This window comes from Anolis sagrei, chromosome 9 (genome assembly GCF_037176765.1).
Source record: "Anolis sagrei isolate rAnoSag1 chromosome 9, rAnoSag1.mat, whole genome shotgun sequence".
NCBI lineage: Eukaryota > Metazoa > Chordata > Lepidosauria > Squamata > Dactyloidae > Anolis > Anolis sagrei.
In genome coordinates this window covers 25652703-25676769 of record NC_090029.1, presented here as the reverse complement: position 1 = coordinate 25676769, position 24067 = coordinate 25652703, and the positions used below count along the sequence as shown (strand labels likewise).

The window sequence follows — 24067 nt, the reverse complement described above, 5'->3', positions numbered from 1 at the left end:
GAGTAAACGAAAGTCCATCAACTCACCGCTGTCCCTTGTAAGGAGGTGGGCAGGCTCCCTGTGGGGACCACATGGCCGTGCTTGTGGCCCTCAGTCTCCTCTGCTTCCAGGGGAATGGAGGCGCTGATGCTCCTGGACAAGGGGTGGCTGATGTGTTCAGTGCGAACAGAGTTCTGTTTCCTTCTGGAAGGGATCTGAATACCGCTGGTGCAGCTGGTAGGCGACTGTTTGGACTTGCTGCTGGCAAACAGAAATATTTCACTTTCTTTCCATCTAACAATTACATTTCCAAGACATTTTCTGAAAAGCTCCTCCCCATTTGCCCTACATTACATGTGTCAAACACAAGGGTCGAATCCGGCACTCCGTGTCCTTTTATGTGGCTCTCCTCCAGGGAGCTGTCCTGCCTCTTTGTGAAAACAACCAAAGAAGACAACCTTTCCAGGCAATGTGCGACAAGCCCTGATGTATTTTAGGAGCGCATTCACATTACTCCTCTATAATCTCTTCACCAAGCTGAACCCCTCCTCATATGCTTTGTTCTCCATCCCTCTTTTTATACTTCTCTGAACCCCTTTCAACTTGCCTTCTCAAAATGAGGGGCCCAGAACTGAACATAGTTCTCTGGATGTGGCCAAAGAAGCTCATAATGACGTGACACTACTACTCTCACCCTCTATAAGTTTTCCCATCTAAGGAATCCATAAATAAGTGCCCATAAGCAAACCAGCAACCTCAATCCAACTGCGAGTCTCAAATCGATCAGATGATGTATAATACAAGTAAAGATAAAGGTTTCCCCTTGACATTAAGTCTAGGTGGTGCTCATCTCCATTTTGAAGAGCTGTCCGTAGACACCTCCTAGGTCATGTGGCCGGCATGATTGCATGGGGTGCCTTTTACCTTCCCGCCGGAGCATTACCTATCGATCTATTCACATTTGCATGTTTTCAAACTGCTAGGTTGGTAGAAGCTTGGGCTAACAGTGGGAGCTCACCCCACTTCCCAGATTAGAACAGCCAACCTTTCAGTAAGCAAGTTCAGCAGCTTAGTGGTTTAACCTGCTGTGCCACCAAGGGGGCCACCAGGAAGTATAATATATTAATTGTTAAAATGGTTCAGGTGATACTTTTGTCTGCAAGTTGGGACTGGCAAAAAAAATGAGGCCAAAGGTTTTTTATATCAGATGATACGGGTTGCATTTACCTATCTGAGTGTAAACTGTCATGAGCAGGGACTAGGGATATTGTCAGTCCTGAAGTGGGATCAGAGGCACAAGGTTTTCCTGTATGGTTCGAAACAGAGGAGGGAAGCTGCATGTTCTCTGACGAGGGACTGGACTTCAGAAAATACCTACAAGAAGCAGAAAAATTAATGTGACAAAGGGCTTGTTAAAGAACTGTGACAAGAAACAGTCCAATGAATGGATAAATCTTATCCAGGGGGAGGCTGGAGCTGCGAGATGCAGGAAGGCACCTTTTTTCCACGTTTGATGGACTTGTAGGATGGTACAAGATTTTTGGACGAATGTGGACGAAACAAGATCATTACTAATAAGGTTAAGAAAAAACCCAGAAATGTGTCTTTTAGGACAATTTTGGGAGATAATTAGTAAAGAGAATGAAGCCGGGGGTTCTAGCTTCAGGGAAAAGATTTGTTGTTGTTCGTTCATTCAGTCATTTCCGACTCTTTGTGACCTCATGGACCAGCCCACGCCAGAGCTCCCTGTCAGCCGTCCCCACCCCCAGCTCCTTCAAGGTGAAGCCAGTCACTTCAAGGATACCATCAATCCATCTTGCCCTTGCTCGGCCCCTCATCCTTTTTCCTTCCATTTTCCCCAACATAATTGTCTTCTTTAAGCTTTCCTTTCTTCTCATGATGTGGCCAAAGGTTTGTTAGTGTGTCGTAATGTATCTGTTTTGCTAATTAGTGTATGTTTTTGTTTTTGTTTGTCACTTGTATACAATAAAATTTAAAAATTTGAACCATAAAAGGAAAGAAAGAAACAGCCCAATTAACAGCAATCAGTTACCTTCCAGGCCCCCGGAGGTCCCTGATTTCGATGTTCAGGAAAGGCAAGAACAAGTTCCCACAGAAAGGGCAAGTGGTGTTCAGGTTGGAATCGTCGGCGGTCCATCCGGCCATGATCTCTTCATCATGGACGAGGCAATCGCAGGTCCGGCACCGTGAACAACTTGAGATGAGGACCTGCAAGAAGCACTGAGTTTAAGGCCAGGCCACTGAGTTTTGCCTCACTGATAAGGACAATAATATAAATGGCAGGGATCTCAGGACCATCCAAGTGTGCCCTCTGTAAGGCGCCCCGAGTCTCTTTGGGGAAATGGTGGCGGGATATAAAATAGTTATTATTATTATTATTATTATTATTATTATTATTGGAGCCCCCGGTGGCACAGTGAGTTAAACCCTTGTGCCGGCAGGACTGAAGACCAACAAGTCGCAGGTTTGAATCTGGGGAGAGTGCGGATTAGCTCCCTCTATCAGCTCCAGCTCCTCATGTGGGGACATGAGAGAAGCCTCCCACAAGGATAGTAAAACATCAAAAACATCTGGGCGTCCCCTGGGCAATGTCCTTGCAGACAGCCAATTCTCTCACCTCAGAAGCGACTTGCAGTTTCTGAACTCACTCCTGACATGACAAAAAAATTATTATCATTATCATCATTGAAAAGATATAGCAAAATGTGCTATACCCGGATGCCCCTCCTGCAAAATAACATTTTTGCAGTTTAATACATTTTCTCCATGTTTTTATGATAGAAGCAATTAGGAAGTGACATGTAGAATCTAGGAACAAAAATGATGTTACACAGTGTAATTTCTTATTAGAAATATCTGCAAATGCATTTATTGCATTTGCTATCAATTTTTTTAAAGCATCAGAAAACAAAGAAGTATTAACTCTAATACAAACTGCTTCATGTCAATTAAAGCAATTAAAGCTATAGCTGACGATTCTGGTAATCTATTGGATGTTTAATTGTGTTTTTCGGTTAGATGTTAATTATGCTTGATGTGGGTTTTAAAATAATTTTTATTAGATATGATTATGCTGTTTATTCTTATTGTATGTCATGTCTTTGTTTTTTCTATGTTGTTCACTGCTTTGAGTCCCATTCCGTGGGAAAAGTGGGATAGAAATTAATTAATTAACTAATTAACAATAAAGCCAATTAAAGCTTACAGACCTGGGGGAGGGGGAGGATTTGATTTCAATGAATGAATCCAACAAAGCATCATCATCTTATTATTTGTTTGTTTATTGCCCGCCCCTCCTTGAGGCTCAAGGCAAGGTACAACATGATTAAAACAGTGAGATAAAACAAAACACTATTCAAATACATATACCAAATATACACAAATACAGATTAAAATTTGCCCTGCAGGTTAAAACAAAATGATGTTCGTTACAAGGTGCTTCAAAATCCGCAGTCAAATCCATTTTTAGTACCACCTCTCCCTCCCTCCCTCCCTCTTTGTGACCTAATTTTCAAACCCTGAGATTTAATTCTATTTTCCCGACCTTTTCGTATTTTCATATATTGCTTCACAGTTCTGCCTTCTTTAGTGGATTGTGTCAAGGACACTTCCTTGACACTAGAAATTAATTAGTTTCCTCAACAGAAAAAAAAATCCAAAGGCAGCTGTGAGGATTTGGAGGCAGTCTAATGTCAACAAATTAGATACTGAATTAATGTGTTTATAGAGCTGACAGCAGCATTTCAGATTGATTTCCCAGTTCCTCCTCTCAGCAGACTATCCCTGGGCAGCCATGATTGCTCATTTGCTAACATTAATAGACTTTGGAGGTTTCGTAATAGAAGCAACTGGATGAAGTGCTTCCATTCACATTGGAATTTGAATTTATTAAGAAAAATGTCATCAGGTCTTATACTGTATCCTAAAGTGGTTGACTCCAACCTGATGTCCTTCAGATGGATATTAGGCATGTGTGATCCATTAAAAAATGGTTCAAAGGTACTTACAGAACTGGGGCTGGGGCTTTGTTTCTAATGTGATTCTAAAGTTTTAGTGGTGAAAATTTCAGAATTCTAATGAAACTTACAGAATTTTGTAATTATTTTGTTAATGGCGATTGCAAAAAACGTCCCTGTCAATGAGGAAACTTCAGGGTCTTCTTTCTCCCTCATTTTTGAGCTATCCTGATGAAACTTGCTACAGAACACATTTACCACTGTTAGCTCACCAAATTTCTGAACATTTGACTTATCCACAGATTTTTGGTGAATTTTCAAAATGTTTATACAAAAACATTTTTAATAATAAAGCAAATCTGTTCCTGGTTTGAAAGTGTTTTTTCCTGTTTCATTGTGTGGTCATTACTTTCAAAGTAGTTGTTCTACTCCAGAAACTTTGTATTTGTGGCAGAAACTGTGTAATTGGTAGAGATGCAATATAGCAAAATGTGCTATAGGGCGATGTCCCTTGTGCAAAGACAAAGTTTGCAGTGTAATAGACTTTCACCATGTTTTTATGACATTTATAATCCAGGAACGGAAATCATAGTACAGACACCATCAAGGAGCATCCAGACTGACCCCCTTCTTCTGGGCAGAAAGGCACCATCCAAACTCTCCTGATATCCATTTGCTTCCACTATTGAGTTGGAGGGCATCCTCAAGATGCATTCATATAGGTCATTACTTTTTTTACAGCCCAGAACAGAGATTGGCTTAGAGCAAATCAATTTCTCCCATCAAAAAGCGCCAACAGCAATCCCCTTGAATGTCCATCTGTCTTTATGACACTCAACCACATAACTTCAATTTTGCTTACTATTACTTACTTACCTTTAGTCCTCTTTGCAGATTCAATCATTTTATTTATTATCATTATTGACTCTAAACGGCTAGCTGGCTGCCCCCCACAGTGCCTTCCTTATGGCAATCGGGCCAAAGTAAAAGAATTGTTTTTTTAAAGCAGTTTACTTTCTCTTGGCTTTGGAAAAGGTGCTTAATGCTTGCTTACTTTAGTCCTCTTTGCAGATTCTATAATTTTATTTATTTTATTTAGACAAACCCTAAACAGTGACTGTTGAGACCAGCCCTCACTTGGGTCCTTCAGCTTCATTTGGATCCTAAGCAGCATTACATTCTGGGAAATGTAGTTTAAAGCAGCGCACTTTGCAATCTCTACACTGGGGGCCTGGCCTTCCCAAACTACATTTAAGATGGCTGTGATTAGTCATGCCCACAGTGCCTTCCTTATGGTGGCGCCGGAGAAGATGGGGCCAAAGGAATGAGATTTTCAAAGCACTTTATGTTATCTTGGCTTTACCAAAGTTGTTTCATGGTTATAGTGAAAATTAAACTGACCATGGGAGAAACCTGAACGTTTCAGAAGATTTACGAGAAAAATGGGTAAGTGATACAATTCCTAAATTCCCCCCTCCCCCACCTTTCCTGCATGTCTCAGAAATCACTCCAAATGCCCACATTTAATGAATTTGATACAACTTCCAATTTTGATTTGAAATTATGCAAAAGCCTAATGGTCATGATGGCTGGAAATTTTGGAATTATAATACATATCTGAATCAAAGTATTGTAGTACTAGACTACACTAAAATGATTTCAAGGTACTCCTGAGTCTCTTTAAGAGCGAAATAGTCACATATAACAACAGCAGCAGCAGCAACAAACTGGAAAGCATGCTGCTTGCCTTTTTTGCAATTATAATAAATATGCTCTTTAAAACATTAAAAATGCTGTACCTCCAATGCATAATTCTGGAACACGCTCGTACTGCTCGTACTGCAAGATGACACCAGCTCCGACTTGTCAGGCAAAGGAAACTTTGAAAGGGAGCCTAAAAAGCAAACAGAGACTTATAATTGCAAATGGAAATGTTCTGTTTAACAATGATAATTCTTTCTAGTCATGGAAATCAGGATGTCCTACTCTGGACTTTATGATCTCTGGAATCTCACCTAGGAAATGCAGTTCTCAGTTTTAGAGGCCATTACATTGTTGTTAACCCAAGGAAGAGAAATAGCAAAACAGTAATACAGTAAATTCATAGAGAAAGATCAAGAAGGAATTATTGTTAAGGCCAAACTAGATATGGTTGTGATATCTGACAATAAATAGCAGGTAAAAATGGAAAGAGTACACTTTCTGATGGTTTTTGGGAAAGAAATTATTCATCGCTTTCTTTTTATTTTTATGGTTCCATTAATATGGCTGGGATGAAAGAAAAGGACAGAAGAAGAAAAGAGGGAAGGAAGAAAAAGAAGAAAGGGAGAAAAGAGAAAGAAAGAAAAGGATGAGAGAGGAAAAGAAAAAAGGAAGATGAGAACGTAAGGAAAGAACGAAAGAACGAAAAAGAAGAAAGAAGGAGAGATGGAAAGAGGATAGGAAAGAGATAGGAAGGAAAGAAGGAAAGGAAGAAAAACAGATTAAGATATCTGGCTGAGGAAAGAAAATGGGAGGAATCTCAGAAACTCACTGCGCTTTGAGGAGCCGTTGTTGGAAGCGGAGCTCTCCAGGCTCGTCCTGCTCAAACCCATCCCTTTCAAAACAGAGGAAGTATTCTCTTGAAAGGAAGAGTTGCTGTCGAAATCATTGCAGACGTCTTCATCAGTCAGAGAGGTAGATTCCGAATCCAGGGCTCCCAGAGAGGAAATGCTTGCCCGGTCCGAATTTTGGTCCTGAGGACAAAAACCAAGGGAACTCCTTTGTTAAAAGATATTGGGAAGAGACAGCAACACTCATGAAGTTCAGTGAGAGCCTGTTCCATGGCTCTGTTGGTATAAGCCTCATCCAAGAACTAGCTTTAAATGTCAAAGTTTACTTTCCTTAATCATAAGGGAAAGCTAGGTGCCCAACCCAGTCTTCTGAATAACACAGATGATGAAATTCCACTTCCAAAATCTCATATTATATATAAACATATATTGAAACAAATGCAAAGCTACTTCCCTTCTACAAGTTGAATAATTTGTCCAAAGCAGCATGCTTCCTCTACAATGCAAGACAAATATCCAAATCAATATCTCAGCTATCTCTCTGTGAAAACGCAAGTGTTCCTATTTCCATTTTGAATATCTCAGGAAAAAAGACACACTGGTTTTTGTGTTTCTTTGTTTTTCAATGGTTCTCAAACCATAGGATTCCTACAGACATACAGTTTCTGCAGTAATAGGGATACGTCTGTACATACATCCTCATTACATAAAGGGAGCTGTGCCATGATTAAATGTGTGTATGGTTTGAATAGAATTGAATGAAAGATGAATGAATGAAAGCAAATAATTTTGGAGACATCATTTTAAAAAAATGGGGCCTGGAAAACAACTAGACTCATGGACTGTAATTAAAAGTTGCTGATGAAAACTGTGACAATGATTAACTGTTGACATTGTTGACCTGATGAACCTTTGGGGGAAAACAACATGTTTATATTAGTCAGATACAATGGCTCTTTAAGTTAAGGAAATGTTTACAATATACTTTATGTTAAGAAGTCAACACAGAACTGCTTGCGTCGTTTGTTGTTGTTCATTCGTTCAGTCGTCTCCGACTCTTCGTGACCTCATGGACCAGCCCACGCCAGAGCTCCCTGTCAGCTGTTACCACCCCCAGCTCCCTCAAGGTCAGTCCAGTCACTTCAAGGATGCCATCCATCCATCTTGCCCTTGGTCGGCCCCTCTTCCTTTTGCCTTCCACTTTCCCCAGCATAATTGTCTTCTCTAGGTTTTCCTGTCTCCTCATGATGTGGCCAAAGTACTTCAACTTTGTCTCTAGTATCTTTCCCTCCAGTGAGCAGTCGGGCTTTATTTCCTGGAGGATGGACTGGTTGGATCTTCTTGCAGTCCAAGGCACTCTCAGCACTTTCCTCCAACACCACAGCTCAAAAGCATCGATCTTCCTTCGCTCAGCCTTCCCTAAGGTCCAGCTCTCACATCCGTAGGTGACTACAGGGAATACCATGGCTTTGACTAGGCGGATCTTTGTTGTCAGTCTGATGTCTCTACTCTTTACTATTTTATCGAGACTGGACATTGCTCTTCTCCCAAGAAGTAAGCGTCTTCTGATTTCCTGGCTACAGTCTGCATCTGCAGTAATCTTTGCCCCTAGAAATACAAAGTCTGTCACGGCCTCCACGGTTTCTCCCTCTATTTTCCAGTTGTCAATCATTCTTGTTGCCATAATCTTGGTTTTTTTGACGTTTAGCTGCAACCCGGCTTTTGCGCTTTCTTCTTTCACCTTGATTAGAAGGCTCCTCAGCTCCTCCTCGCTTTCGGCCATCAGGGTGGTGTCATCTGCATATCTGAGGTTGTTAATGTTTCTTCCAGCAATTTTCACCCCAGCCTTGCATTCATCCAGCCCCGCACATTGCATGATGTGTTCTGCATACAAGTTAAAAAGGTTGGGTGAGAGGATGCAGCCTTGCCGTACGCCTTTCCCAATCTTGAACCAGTCTGTTGTTCCGTGGTCAGTTCTGACTGTTGCTACTTGGTCCTTGTACAGATTCCTCAGGAGAGAGACAAGGTGGCTTGGGATGCCCATCCCACTAAGAACTTGCCACAATTTATTATGATCCACACAGTCAAAGGCTTTAGAATAGTCAATGAAGCAGAAGTAGATGTTTTTCTGAAACTCCCTGCCTTTCTCCATTATCCAGCGGATATTGGCAATCTGGTCTCTCGTTCCTCTGCCTTTTCTGAACCCAGCTTGAACATCTGGCAACTCTCGCTCCATGTATTGCTGGATTCTTCCTTGAAGGATCTTGAGCATTACCTTACTGGCATGAGAAATAAGGGCCACTGTACGGAAGTTTGAGCAGTCTTTCGCATTTCCCTTTTTTGGTATGGGGATATAAGTTGATTTTTTCCAGTCTGATGGCCATTCTTGTGTTTTCCATATTTGCTGGCAAATGGCATGCATCACCTTGACAGCATCATTTTTTAAGATTTTAAACAGTTCAGCTGGGATCCCGTCGTCTCCTGCTGCCTTGTTGTTAGCAATGCTTCTTAAGGCCCATTCAACCTCACTCCTCAGGATGTCTGGTTCTAATTCATTCACCATACCGTCAAAACTATCCTCAATATTATTATCCTTCCTATACAGATCTTCTGTATAGTCTCGCCACCTTCTCTTGATCTCTTCAGCTTCTGTTAGGTCCCTGCCATCTTTGTTTCTTATCATACCAATTTTTGCCTGAAATTTACCTCCAATGTTTCTAATTTTCTGGAAGAGGTCTCTTGTCCTTCCTATTCTGTTGTCTTCTTCCACTTCCATGCATTGCTTATTTAAAAATAGTTCCTTATCTCTTCTGGCTAACCTCTGGAATTGCGCATTTAACTGGGCATATCTCCCCTTATCCCTGTTTCCTTTTGCTTTCCTCCTTTCTTGGGCTACTTCCAGTGTCTCAGCAGACAACCATTTTGCCTTCTTGGTTTTCTTTTTCTTTGGGACGTACTTTGTTGCCGCCTCCTGAACAATGTCGCGGACTTCTGTCCATAGTTCTTCTGGGACTCTGTTTACTAAATCTAGTCCTTCAAATCTGTTCTTCACTTCCACTGTATATTCGCTAGGAATGTTAGTGAGATCATATCTAACTGGTCTGTGTATTTTCCCTGATCTCTTTAGTTTTATTCTAAATTGAGCAATAAGAAGTTCGTGATCTGAGCTACAGTCAGCCCCAGGTCTTGTTTTCACCGACTGGATGGATGTCCGCCACCTTTGGCTGCAAAGGATGTAGTCAATCTGATTTCGGTGTTGACCGTCTGGTGAGGTCCATGTATAAAGCCGTCTTTTAGGTTGTTGGAAGAGAGTATTCGTTATACACAGCGAGTTTTCCTGGCAAAATTCTATCAGCCTGCGTCCCGCTTCATTTTGTTCTCCCAGACCATGCTTGCCTGTGATCCCTGTTGTCATTTGACTTCCCACCTTGGCATTCCAGTCTCCTGTAATGAAAATAATGTCTCTTTTTGGTGTATTATCCAGTAGGTCCTGCAGATCCTCATAGAACTGATCTACTTCTGCTTCTTCAGCAGCTGTGGTTGGGGCGTATATTTGGATCACTGTAATGTTGAAAGGCTTTCCTTGCACTCGAATTGAGATCATTCTGTCATTTTTTGGGTTGTATCCAAGCACCGCTTTAGCAAATTTCTTATTAATTATGAAGGCTACTCCATTTCTTCGATGTTCCTCTTGTCCGCAGTAGTAGATCTGGTGGTCATCTGATGTGAAGTGGCCCATTCCAGTCCATTTCAGTTCGCTGACCCCCAGAATGTCTATCTTTAGTCTTGACATCTCACTAATAACAACATCCAATTTGCCCTGGCTCATAGATCTTACATTCCAGGTTCCTATGGTGTGTTGATCTTTAGAGCATCGGATTCGTCGTTCACCTCCAGTACCGTCGGCCGCTAGCCTTCCTTTCGGCTTTGAGCTAGCTGCGTCATCACATCTGGGGCTAGTTGCGTCGTTTACCAATACCAATTAAGAAGAGTCAACATCTGTTGGGAAACTGAGATAAAGCCTGGATGTTTCAGGCTGGAAAAACATCTATCATTCCTTTACAACTTTGGAAAAACGTCAGCAGAAATATTGCTGTATAAGAGAGCTTATTACAATCCAGAAATTGTGACAGACAGCAATGCTGTTCACCTGCCATGCTCTATCAAGAGAGATTGTGTACTTTGGAGAGTGTCAGAGCTGCAATGGAAAGCAGGAGTCTGGACACTTGGCCTCCTTTTCTCAAGGGAAGAGAAAGGAATGTGTTTTGGAGTAATATTCTTAGGGTAAGAGGATACATTTTAGTGTTTTAGAAATTTTCATGTGTTGGCAGATTTGCAAGGAAGCAGTCTGGCCTAAGAGATGATCTTCTCCTGGAGACAGAGGGAGAAATAGTGATGTATGCATGAGGAAGAGTGAATGTTTATGTGTGTGAATGCTGAGTAAAAATGGAACCCCTCCTTTGTTTGTTTGTTAGCCAATGTAACTGTAGGTTGTTTGTGCATCCAATGTAGTTACATAGAATCTGTATGTCCAATGACAATCTTTTTTGTAAAAGTGTAAAATTTCTGCTATACCCTCTAACACTGACATTGCAATAAAAAGAACCTTTGCTTTAAAATAATTTATAACAGCTGCCCATAGCGCCAAAGTAAATAAGACTTCAACGCTTTTCCCAAAATAGCTCACTTTTATCATAATCCACCTGGCATGGAGTGAGTGTGTGTGGAGACAATTGTGAGTTTTAAATGGAATTTTATTTGTATTTATTGTGTTTGCATTTTATATCTACACACTACTATTTGTTTTTTAAAATATTTTTTGCATTTGCTTTGTTTTAAATTGTGATTAGATTGAGTGGTTATTAACTGCCTTGAGTCCTCAAAATGAGAAATGTGTTATATAAATAAAAGTAACAACAACAACAACAACAACAACAACAACAGACCCAGTAGGCTACTAATATGCCAGGCTAAAGACTTCAAATAGTAGTTAGGAATCTTCTGCAAGAGATGATGATGATGATAATTTTTGTTTTTTTTCCTGCCTCTCCTCAAACTTGAGGTGGGTCACAACACAGTTTAAACAGTTATGTAAACAGTTATGTAAAACACATATATAGGCAGTCCCCAAGTTATGAACAAGATAGGTTATGTAGGTTTATTCTTGAGTTGAATCTGTATGTAAGTTGGAACAGGTACATTTTTACAGTGTAATTCCAACCAAATATATATATTTCTTAGCTATGGATCGCATAGGGAAGGATTAACACCCCTGCGGTGTTTCCTTTAATGCCTGTGCCCCTGTTCAGAACATTTCACATCACTTTCTGGATTTTGGATTTTGAAAAAAATGGGTTGTTGTGGAAACAAGGATTGGTGAGAAAGCCTCAGTGGAGAGCTCTTTTCCCCATGATAATTCTTTCAATTCCCCTTCCAGGAGATAGATTTCTCTCACTTCCTGTTGTCTCACTCTTTAACTAGGAGTCATTTGTAAGTTGGATGTTTGTAACTCGGGGACTGCCTATATTAAATATACAGAACAAAAATCAAAATACAGCCAAAGCAAGACAGAAGTTCAAATTTCACAAGTTAGAAAAAGTAAAGACCATTCTGCTCTTATAATGGCACTGATGTCATGCGAGGAAGATGGTATAAGTACTCACAACTTTCTTGACCCATTTTATGAACATGGCCTACGAGACGTACCTTGGATGACGATGCATACGTGGTAAACTTTGAGTACCACTTGCTGGCCTTCTCCGCCACGCCTTTCCCTGCAGTAAACATGCTGTTCTTCAGGACGTCGAAGGTCGGCGTCAGGAGAGTGTCCAAATTGAAGGCAGTGGGAGAAGCCAGCATTACGGTGCCCGCCACATCCTGAGACTGTCCCCTTGAGAAATCGTGTGGCGAAAACACCGGGGAGGACCAAAGCCTGTCCCTGACCCTGTCTTCATTTTTGGCCTGGTAGCTTTTGGATTTGATGAGGCTGGTGGGCCTGGGGGAGTTTGGAGGGAGGCTGGACCGCCGGCGTGGCTGAGCAAATGTCGGGCTCCTTTTCAGAGAGTTCTTGTCACTGCAGGCTTTTTGCAGATCGACACTTGGCGCCCGGCTTGTTAAGGGGCTGTTCATATTGTTCATATACATCTCTATTTCCTCAGCCAAATCTCGCCTTGCGGACGGAGTCGAGGCACTCCTATCCTCCTCTTCCTCCTCTTCCTGCGTCTCTACCTCAGCGGCCAGCAAAGACAATGGATCGAATCCTCTTTCAACACCCATTTTCTCAATAGTCTTTAAGGGAAAGCTGATAGCCCGCTGGATCCTTTGTGGTTTTTTATGCGATGGCTTCATGGTTTTAACTAAGATGGGTTCGTGGTCCAAATCTTCCAAGTCAAATATAACCGGAGACTCCATTTTGTCCACAAAACAGTTCTCGTAAGGCGTGTCCTCGTCACTGGATTCTTTCTCCAGGTTTCCTCTCTTAATGGTTTCCAAAGAAGACGGCTTGATATGGAGAGTCGTGGGCCTGATGCGCTTCTCAAATACTTTGGAAAGGATTTTGGCGTCTACTCCGAGTTTCTCAACAATTTCTTCCGGATTTACTTCCTGGTTAATCTGATTTTTCATGAGTTCGATCAGGGCATCTCCACTCAGGTTGCGGTTCCTGTTCCTCCAAACCGTTCGCTTGTGTTCTAAGTCAGCTGCATTTAAATGCTTGCTTCTTAAGTGTGAAACTTTGGTAACTCTTGTTTTCTTGGTGTTTTCAAAGGAAGAGAACAGTAACCCAGCAGAGCTTTCTGGGAAGGAAAATCAAACAAAAAACCTGAGTGGATTACCTTCCTGACAATGCGTAAAGTTAAAAACTTGCCCTACATTCCAATGAGCTATACATATTCTCTCTCTCATATATGTGTGTGTGTGTGTGTCTGTGTGTATATGTATATGTATATACGTGTGTGTGTGTAATGTTTATTTGTGGGGACCTCATAACTCAAAAACTTATGGACTAAATGACCCAATATTTGGCCATAAGACACCTACTAACCCACAGAGTGATAATCACTCAAAAAAAAAAAAAAGCACTAAAAAATTCCTCCCTCTTCTGGCCAGAGCAGGAACTAGGAACGGACAGTGCAATGGTGGGTCTAGCGGGGGGGGGGGGGGGGGGGGTCTCATTCACTGCCAGGGAAGGAAGGAAAGAGGTAGGGGAGGAGGGAGAAAAGGAAAGAAGGAGAGAAAGAGGGAGAGAAGGAAGGATGGAAGCAAAGAGCAAAGGAAGGACAGAAAGAAAGAGGTAGAGGAGGGAAGAAAGAAGAGACAGAAAAGGGAAAGGAAATGGGAGGGGAAGGAAGGAAAGAGGTAGAGAAGGAAGGAAGGAGAGAAGGAAAGAAAAAAAATAAAGGAGGGAGGGAAGGAAGGAAGGAGGCAGAGAACGAAGAAAGGAGAGAAAGAAAGGAGAGAAAGAGGGCGGGAAGGTTGGCCGTAGCAGTATAGTTGTCCATACATATAAAGGGCATGATAGCAGTATTTTGTATCATCGTCACAGGGATTAGAAAAATACAGTCGCTGTATGAATGAACATACACAATGGGGGCATTTTCTGAGAAAAAAATAAACACTTTAAAAAAGTTAAAAAAGGTAAGAATGAAACTTTGAGGATATCACCTCACCTGTACCAATATTTCCTGCTGCATCTGTTATTTTGCCAATGGTATCACTGATACGAACAATCCTTGAAGCAGTCTTAGTGCTGTTGAAATTCCGATAATTTAATGCATGGAGGCAGTCGCCACTACCTTTCCCATTCTCTATCTCAGATACTGCATTCAGACAAAACACAGGGAGAATTCATCAGGAGCTGACTTGCTCATAATAACCACTGAAAACACCCATTAACAGTAGACTGTTTCTGCTTGGTATTAAGCATCCAAAAGCCAAAACCTTTTAGAGCTTGAGGTTAATGCTTCCAGGACAACTGGAATGGTACAACAACAAAATACAACGTATGCACTACTGAAGAATTAGTCATTAAACTGCTGCTAATATAAACCCAGGTTTGATATAATGATAATGATAACAACAAGAATATTTTATTTATAAACCACCCTCTCTCCCTGAAGGGAATCATATCAAGAAACAGAACAGAGGCTTTGATATTTGATACATACAGGAGCGGGAGTCGCTCTCCTTTTTCTCTTCTTTTTGCTCTCCGTTCTTCTGAGTGGTTGCTTTCCCTTGCTTCACAGCTTCTTTGGAGAGTTTGTAGAAGAGATCCGAATGCTCTGCTTCTATCATGATACAAAAGCAATAGGTGCAAAAGTTAACAATCTGTTTTTATTAATAAAATAAAATACAAAGCAGAGGAAGAACACGGAGGTGGATTAGAACCTAAGGCTGCTTCAAGATAGAATCACAGAGTTGGAAGATGATGCCTTAAAGACACAATCATTAGATTATTACATATGGTACTTTATGAATGCACTCCTTCAAGTAAGTACTTTTCAGGACTAACAGGTGCATATCATGTGAAACGGAGTCCCCGGTGGCGCAGTGGGTAACCACTGAGCTGCTGAACTTGCTGACCAAAAGGTCAGCAGTTTGAATCTGGGGAGCGGGGTGAGCTCCCACTGTTAGCCCCAGCTTCTGCCAACCTAGCAGTTCAAAAATATGCAAATGTGAGTAGATCAATAGGTACTGCTTTTACAGATTTAGATCTACAACTGACGGAACAAGAGGATAAACTTTTTACATATATGATGACTGCTGCTAGAATTGTTTTTGCTAGAGAATGGAAGAAAGACTCAGTACCACCCGTACAGGAATGGGTGGAAAAAATCAGAGAAATAAAGGACATGGATGATTTGACTTTTTTGTTGAAGAAAAATACAGGTATGATACTAAGAAGAATGAATTGGGATAATCTCCATGAATATCTGGACAATTTGGGAAAATAAGAAACAAGAGAGACAATTTCTTTTTGAACTTATTTTATATTTTTGAATAATAATATGATCCAAGAAGATGGAATGGAAGTCATTTTTTTTTTGTTTTTCTTTTTTTTGTGTTTTTTGTGTATTTTTGTAGAATTTTTTTAAGGGGTTATTTGGGATTTTAGTATACTTTTTTGTTTCTTCTTTTTTCTCTTTTTTTCTTTATTTTCTCACTTTCCTATACTTTATTGTTCTCACTCTTTCGTTGTAATCTATATAAAAATTAATAAAATTCTAATTAATAATTAAAAAAAGGTACCACTTTGGTGGGAAGGTAACAGTGCTCCATGCAGTCAACTGGCCACATGACCTTGGAGGCATCTATGGACAACTCTGGTTCCTTAGCTTAGAAAGGGAGATGAGCACCACCCCATCAAAGCGGACATGACTAGACTTAATGTCAAGGGGAAACCTTTACCTTTTATTATATGAAACAATACTTCGGAGAGACCTTGCTGATTTTACTACGGTAGTTGAGGTTTCAGGATTTCTCATAATTTTTCATATAGATGATTATGGATGAATACATTTCCAATAGCTAAATTAATAATCAAGTCCAAGAAATCAACACTGGCACTTCTATTTGAATAGTATATTATTTGCTAGAACTATTTGCCTCACTACAAATATCCACATTCAAATATAAGCCAGCATTTGAAGGGGCCAATGGCTGCTTCTTTCTCTGTGCTTCTTCAGATAAAAGGTATCCTTATTTCACCTTAAATGTTGACTCTGTATAATTTGAGAGGAGTCGTCACAGTCCTTTATACTGAATGTTTCAAACTAAAAGATATGTATGAATGCTTTACCAGAAAGACTTTTGTGGATGCCGTTTGCAGGCTGCTTCCTCAGGACTCTTTTGAACTGTGCTATACCTAAGACGACGTTTCTTATCTTTGTCCACAGAAAATAGCCACTTCGGTTGCTGGATGGCCAGGTGCTTTCCAAAACAGCCTGTAACAACATCACAAGGATATTTATGCATATCTATTGGGGGGAGGCATCATTTTGATTATTCCTTTCTGAATTGAAATCATCCACTGAGTCAGATCAGGATGTAAGACACTATTTCAAGAAATTTATTACAATGAATGGATTAGGATTTGAATCTGTTTCCCTAATTATATTCAACATTCTGGCCTGCTTCTCATTAAAATAACAGTTGTGGCAACAACAGCTTTTTAGACCAAGTATTTGGAGATATGCCTGGCCAATGACAACTGAAGCAGCAGATAAGCCCTGCTACATTACAAATGTGGTGTATTGATTTCCTAATGCATTTGTCTGTTTTCTGAAAGGATTTGTGCCTCACCTCAGCACATGAAACCATTAATACAATCTATAATACACTATATGGTTATACAGAGCTCACAGAAGTTTGGAGAAGGTATTTTGGGTTGGGAATATGATAATAAAAAGGTGAAACATCCCCTCTCTACTGCTCAAAATCGGTATTTTTTCCAAAAACATAGGTCCAACCATCTGGCTTCTTTCATGTTACATCTATTATTTCCACAGGTTATACCAAGAGTACTTCAAGCTATATGCTGGTAGCTATTTGATAAGAAAGTGCGGGCTTTGGATTGCTGGGGCTGATAGTGCTGAGATAGTGAATAAAATTCTACCATAACGAAGCATGGAATAAAATGCTTTCACATAATTTACAATAATCACATGTTGTTGTTGTTGTTGTTGTTGTTGTTATTATTATTATTATTATTATTATTATTATTATTATTATTGGAAACACCACAAGATGAGTCCACAGCAGACACTGCTGGCTATTCTATTGAATCACATGTCGGACACTTCCCAAGTGTCTAGGACTGTGTGATGTATCGGTGAATAATGCATGCACATCTGAGTAAGGCGGCCTTTTGCAGCTGGCAGATAGTAATCTTATCAGTGCTGATTGTGTTTAAGTGCAAGCCAAGGTCTTCAGGCACTGCACCCAGTGTGCCGAACACCACTGGGACTACGTTTATTGGTTTGTGCCAGAGTTTTTCAGTTATTATTATTATGATTATTAATTTTATTTACATAATTGTGAATTTTACATATCCAGTGCTTAAAAATTCTTATAGATACCACTTCCCCATAACAGATTTGTAATACAGAAATATGTATGTCTTGACTCCTATAATATATTCATCCTCTAGCTCTATTACATACTTGTTATTTACCTCTATCTGCCGTCTCCTTGTTAACCCTTCACCTACTGCTTATCCTTCACCCCAGACCAGCCAGTTACAATATTTATTTCCAAATTTCCCCTTACCTTGTTCCCCTTACCTTCTATATATCATTCTCTAAGCCACGTTTCCTCCTACTACTGGTAGTAGGTGCATGAGACAGACGCTGAGTCTCAACAATATATACAAACTATATAAATTCCCCCATAACTCCCCAAAATCATCCTTTTTCAGTAGCCCTCTTTTAATCTTAATATTTCATGTCAATTTATCTATTGCAATACCCCAAATCTCCCTATACCATTCTTCCAATTGCAACAACTGCATCTTGAATACATTGTTTACCTTATTATAATAACCGTATGTAATGGCATTAGGGTCAACTCCAGCTTTTTTCATTTCAAAAAGGACCCTCACAGCTAACACAGGTTGGCCATATTGTCCACATAGCTGCATCAACACTCGGTAGCACACCTGAAAAGGAAGGGTATCTCCGTTTATGATTTCAACGTCAAGATGTTGACATATAACATAAGGATCGCATGCCTCTGAAAAGGTAACTGCATGAGGTAATAATTGACCCTTACCTCATCGGGTGGGTCAATCTTTTTAGTGTGCATCTTCCGCAGCACATCGTAGGCTGTCCTCAGCGCTCTCACTTTGGAGTGGCAGACTTTGACATAGGCTGGGAGGCAGATAAACCACAGGCCGTAACAGTGGCGCAGCAAACACCGGGACCACATCTGAGGGATGGAGGAGTACCTTTTAGCGATCTTATGGGCCGACCTGATTTCCTGCAAAGACACATTGAGAAAAGATACTTAGAGAACGTTACAACTTTGAAACAATGCATGGCTTCATAAAAGGAAGAAAAGGAGAGGATGTTGTGGCCAGCCATTTCTCTGGCCTGGCTCGGCTGTTTCTGGGGGCAGGTCTCCAACAGAGGAAGATTTGTGTCATGAATACTTTTTAAACCTTAAAAATGTTATTTTATCCCATTTTCATTGGGACAGAGTATATCAGGCACTTTACGAAGAAAGAAGGTATACACACAGATTATATAGCTACATTGGTTACACAAACAAAGGGGTTATTGTTGGGCAAGTAGGCTTATTAACAAAAGACGCTCCTCACAAATGCACAGAGTAACTTATCAGCAGCAGCATGACCCAGCACCAGTAGCCAAAAGTAATAAAAAGAACAAAAAACACACAGACCAATGCTATCTCTTCCATAGGAGGCTTTTCTTTATAGCAAAATAATATGGTTGAAATATTTACAAGAACAAGGTTTCCATAACACAAACAAAGCTTTTTGTACTTCGTCCTTTGCTTCCATGCTGGGCTTCTTATATATAGCATTTCTGCTGCTGTTGAAGTTGCAAATTGATCACCCTGTTATCCAGCTAAAACATGCTGACACTCCATCAATTTTCGACAGAACCAACAAATGTTGGTTTTCCTCCTTAATGTAAGGAACCATTGTTTGACTTAACTTAAAGAATCTGGGTCATGTAAACATGTTGTTTTCAACCATATTTCATCAGGTCAACAGTTCTAGTAGTTTTCCTTCATCAGCCTTTTCATCACCTCCATAATGTCATTGTAGGCCTCAATCTTCTTGGGATGGCATCTTCAGTCTTTGCCAGTTTTCATTCATTCCACACATCATACAATTTCGTTTATCCATCCACACAGAACATTTTGAGCAAGCTTGGAAAGGGTTAAACTGACCTCCTCAAAGAAAACATCACAGCCTTCTGGTTTTATCTGTGAAGGCTTGCTGAATCAAGCAGTAGATGAGATCTCTTGATAAAACAGCCTGGAAAAGGATAGATCTTTGATAGCAGAGAACGTTGTCTTTGTCCTCTTGTTCTAGATCTTGGCTCGGTTGTCCTCAGGTTAGAATTGGCTCTGAATTCTGGACTAACTTCCTGGCTCTGGTTATAGGCTTGACTTTAATTTGTATCCTTGACTATTTTGCTTTACTTCGGAACTCTGACTTTGGTTTGTACTTTTCAGATTCTTGGTCTATGTTTTATGAAGCCTCATAAGTGAGCTCCTAGCATCGGACTATTGGATTTTAATCTTTACTCCTGACCTAGTTATTATTATTATTATTATTATTATTATTATTATTATTAACTTTATTTGTACCCCGCGAGCATCTCCCGAAGGACTCGATGCGGCTTACACAGGCCGAAGCCATAAAACACAATAAAATACAGAACATAACAAATAATAATAACAAAGCAAATCAAATCAAAGCAAATCAAAGTCAGAAATTAGCAAGACAGCAATAACAATACATCAAGACATATTAAAAACTGGTTTCGGCCGGCGAGAGGGGTACAAGGTTAAAAGTGCTGACATGATAGGAGGGGCGTAGGAATTAAAGTACTGTGTGCAGCAATGTTAATTGTGCTAAAGTGCTATTAGGACTTGGGATGGGGATTCCTAATCCGGGAAGGCACAACGGAACAGCCAAGTTTTCAGATTCCTTCTGAAAACTGCTAGTGTGGGGGCCTGTCGGAGTTCTGTAGCATTCAGCTTGTCTGCATGAATTGGGACTCTTGACCCTGGCAGTATTCATCATTACTATGGCTGTGTGCTACACTTCTCTCATTTTGGCCAAACCTTGAAAGACTCTTTATAAGAACATATGGTTTTGACTTCCTTGCTTTTGTTTAAAAAAACTCCAGCCTTGGTACTTAGAGAGCCCGGAACACGACAACCAGTAGGATCCTCCCATTAATTGTTTCTGAGAACATTCATGCCAGAAATATTGGAGCTATTGAGGAGAAGCTTATCAGGTAGGCCGAAGCAGCCAAAAGCTTTTGATATGGTCTTTAAAAGCTTTGGGCCCAAATAAACACAAGATGAAAGAGAGTTGTCATGGCATCTCTTTGTATTTTCTTGAAATTTGGTAATGTTAGAATCATGGCTGCAATATGTGAGAGTTTGATTTCCCATTCCTCTCCCCCCCCCCCCCAATACCTGCTGTTAACCCCATGCCCCTTCAAGAAAATACTCCTCCCCAGCACAAATATCACATTTATGATTTACGGAAATGACTTTTTAATGCTGAGAAAGAAGCCAGAAAAGCCTATATTAGACAAGTCTTTGCACTCAGACAGTCCTGAATGAATGTTTTCTTAAGTATGAAGCAAAGGCTGCCTTCAGCCTCTGCCTTGGCTTTCTAGCTCCCTAATCCATCAGTTGACTGTCTGCTGACTGAGAAGCTTCTATGCTTTGCTTCTGAAAGCCCTCTTTTTCACTGATATGCAACTTTGCCCGCCTCGCGAAATAGAGCCATGCCTGGACAGTCAGCTCTGATGTTCATGTTAATGATAATATTGCATCACTCCGAACATAAATTCAGCTGGGTTTTCTCATTGTTCATAAGTGAGAAGACACAAGGATGATTCATTAGGCTAATGGCACGTTAAAAAGAATTGAAATGCAAACTGTTATCCGATGAAATCATTCCAGGGCAATGGCACAGAAGCATTGCTTAATATGGAACATAAATAGTCATCTCAAAGGCAGCAGAATATAAAGTCCATTAGCAAGGAGAATGGGTTTCTGAAACGGTTGCCCAAACCGCAAAACGGATCAGAGAAAAGTCAAGGTGATGGTATGCGAATGATGAACAAGAGCAGATCTGTAGAAAATAATGATGAGCCGCTAGCTCATTTGCACTCGCTGTGCGACCAGCAGGCCCTAGAAAGGATTTCATTAATTAAAGCACTGGGTGGTGTATCGCATCATTCCTACAGGCCAGGTTTTTGGCTCAGAAGAAACAAATAAGGTTGAGTGTTTTAACTATCCAAAATCAGATGTGAACTCTGCTTCTAGCTGCCTGCAACTACCACTGCCAGAAAGATGCTTCCAATCGGGAAGAAAATCTCTTCCACATGCCTTTCTAATTCTTGACCAAGGTTAGGGAAGAATCATAGAGTTGGACGAGACTCCAAGAACAATCAATCCACCCTGATAGATTGCCATTCAGTCTCTGTTTAAAAGCCTCAAATAAGGAGCCTCCACCAGAATCCAATGTAGAGAGTTCCATTACTTAACAGCCCTTCTAATGGTCAGGAAGTTCTTCCTAACGTTCAGGTGGAATCTTCTTTCCTGGGATTTAAACCCATAGCTCCATTGAGTTCTAGTTTCCGGAGAAGCAGAACACAAGCCTTGCTCCCTCTTACTTATGACACCCTTTCCAATATTGAAACATGGCTCTCATGTCTCCTCTCAACTTTCTCATCTGAGGCTAAACAGAGCCAGCTCTTTAAGCTGCTCCTCAGGGGGGATTCATGGCTTCCAGACCTTTGATCATTTTAGACGCTCTTCTCTGGATATGTAACTCTCGCCTTAGATCAGTTGTTCCCAATCTGTGGTCTGTGGACCACCAGTGGTCTGCAAGAATGAAAATATGGTACCCGGTCTCACCATTACTATACTTTGCTTCGAAACCAAGCAGCAACAAGAGTGACTAGTTTCACGAAACCTTCTTATACTGCTGAAGCAACAGGAATGTTGGGAGGGGAGAGGCTGACTACCCACAAAAGATTACTACGACCACATCAGCTCTACTTTTTCAGTGGGTGAGTGGCGACTGCTGGATGGCATATGTTCTGTATCAGACACTAGAACTGATGTGGTCTATCCAATGCAATTTTCTGAATCAGCACCCCAAATAACCAAATCGAATCTAAAGTTATCCGTAACTCTTTTGGTACTAATACCGGAGAATGGTCTCTGGTCAAAGTGGTCCCTGGTGGAAAAAAGATTGGGAACCACTGCCTTAGATGATGATGATGATGATGATGATGATGATGATGATTGTATTTCTTATTCGCATCTCCTTGGGGCAGCACATAGCTAAAAACACATCATCATAAAACATAAACAAAATACACATGCTTTAAAATACACAGAACAAAATGGTTTTAAAATGGGATGAAAGGACTACTTTGCGGAGAATATGTCTATCCAATGGCTGCAAATTTCAATGGCTTCCAGGCTAAGAGGCAGCACATCTCTCAATTCCTCTTCTGTAGAGAGGAACAATGAGGAAGTGCTTTCCTTTCATCCCCACCTTGTGATGCAATAGGCCTAATTCTAGCAGCAGCGTAACGACTGTGATGAACAGCAGCAAGAAAGAAAACGTGGGATTAGATGATCGTTCAGAGCCTCCAGGGAGGATGAAATCCTCTTCGGAATTCAATGCAGACACCAAACTGAAGTGCATGCCATGGAGAGGCAAAGTGAACACTGGAATAATAATTCCTCCAATGCAAGACAAATCTGTAAATCTGGATTGCAACAAGGATATCACTTCTTTTTCTTTTCAAAAGGCCACTATTAGAACAATGCATCCCATGGTTTTACACATTATGGTCACTTATGTCACAAAGTCTGTGTGGTCTGGAAGTTTTCTTCAATTCATCTAGGAGGCCAAGTGCTATTCTAGGCACAACCGTTGGGAATTCTGACATTTTTGCTGCCTCTGAACAACAGCTGCAATTTGACATCCTGTATCATGCTATTCAAATCTCCTGAGTTTCAAAAGCTTTTTCATTTCATGCTTTGATGGGCTGCTTTTGGAGGAGTACTCCAGGCCAAATCCTCACTGGATGTGAGATTTGACAACTGAATTGTATTTAGTGCATATGACAAGAAATTTGGGCTGGGAGCGAAGCAAGAAAGAGACAAATGCTTTTCACAACACTGTGAGAGACGCAGCAAACCTGGGAAATACGGGCTTTCTAAAAAATGAAAGGTGTAGCATTACTACACTGTACCTGTTTTGTTCTCCTGAACATGGGCAGAGGGCTGTTCGGACTGCTGGCTTTGGAAGATAATTTGTGGTTTTGTATTGTCAGGAGTCCCGCCGGCCGCTCAAACAAATCTTGCCTCAGCACAGGAAACCCATTGTAACTGGAGGAAATAAATATTATTACTATAATTATTATTTGTTGCATCCCACTTTTCCTCTTTAAGAAAGGAACTCAAAGCAGCACACAATAAAACCAATACAGTACAAGTTAAAGCCTAAAAATATACAAACACTAAAATAGATTTATTTATTTACCATACTTCTACCCCGCTCTTCTAACCCTAAATGGGACTCAGAGTAGCTTACAGTTTGGCCACTTTAATGCCACGTTGCAAAAACATGGTGTATAAATACATCCTATTAAACAATAAACAAACAAAACATATAAATACAATAAAACTGTTAAAACTGTAAAAAACAAAGCCCTAGACCCGTGGTCATCCTTAATGCTGCTGCATTCGTGTCTGTTCCATATTACACTATTGCACTAATAATAATAATAATATTTATTTATTTATCGTGTCAGGGGCAACCAGACA

At 40.5% G+C, this 24067-nt stretch overlaps 1 protein-coding gene across 5 annotated transcripts in view; it reads right to left on the bottom strand.

The window, feature by feature from the left end:
- Positions 1-24067, bottom strand: part of DENND4A (DENN domain containing 4A) — a 91402-nt gene that overhangs the window by 11129 nt on the left and 56206 nt on the right. For 4 of the 5 annotated variants that reach the window (XM_060755346.2, XM_060755348.2, XM_060755345.2 and 1 more), the window contains 12 exons: positions 23494-23629; positions 18275-18481; positions 18033-18161; positions 16305-16449; positions 14674-14793; positions 14176-14325; positions 12215-13302; positions 6490-6691; positions 5756-5850; positions 2033-2208; positions 1207-1353; positions 27-240 (listed from right to left, as the gene is read on the bottom strand). In XM_060755346.2, the coding sequence (XP_060611329.2) occupies positions 27-240; positions 1207-1353; positions 2033-2208; positions 5756-5850; positions 6490-6691; positions 12215-13302; positions 14176-14325; positions 14674-14793; positions 16305-16449; positions 18033-18161; positions 18275-18481; positions 23494-23629 (2809 nt within the window). The remainder of the gene's footprint in view (positions 1-26; positions 241-1206; positions 1354-2032; positions 2209-5755; positions 5851-6489; positions 6692-12214; positions 13303-14175; positions 14326-14673; positions 14794-16304; positions 16450-18032; positions 18162-18274; positions 18482-23493; positions 23630-24067) is intronic. The other variant, XM_060755349.2, reaches the window with a different exon arrangement.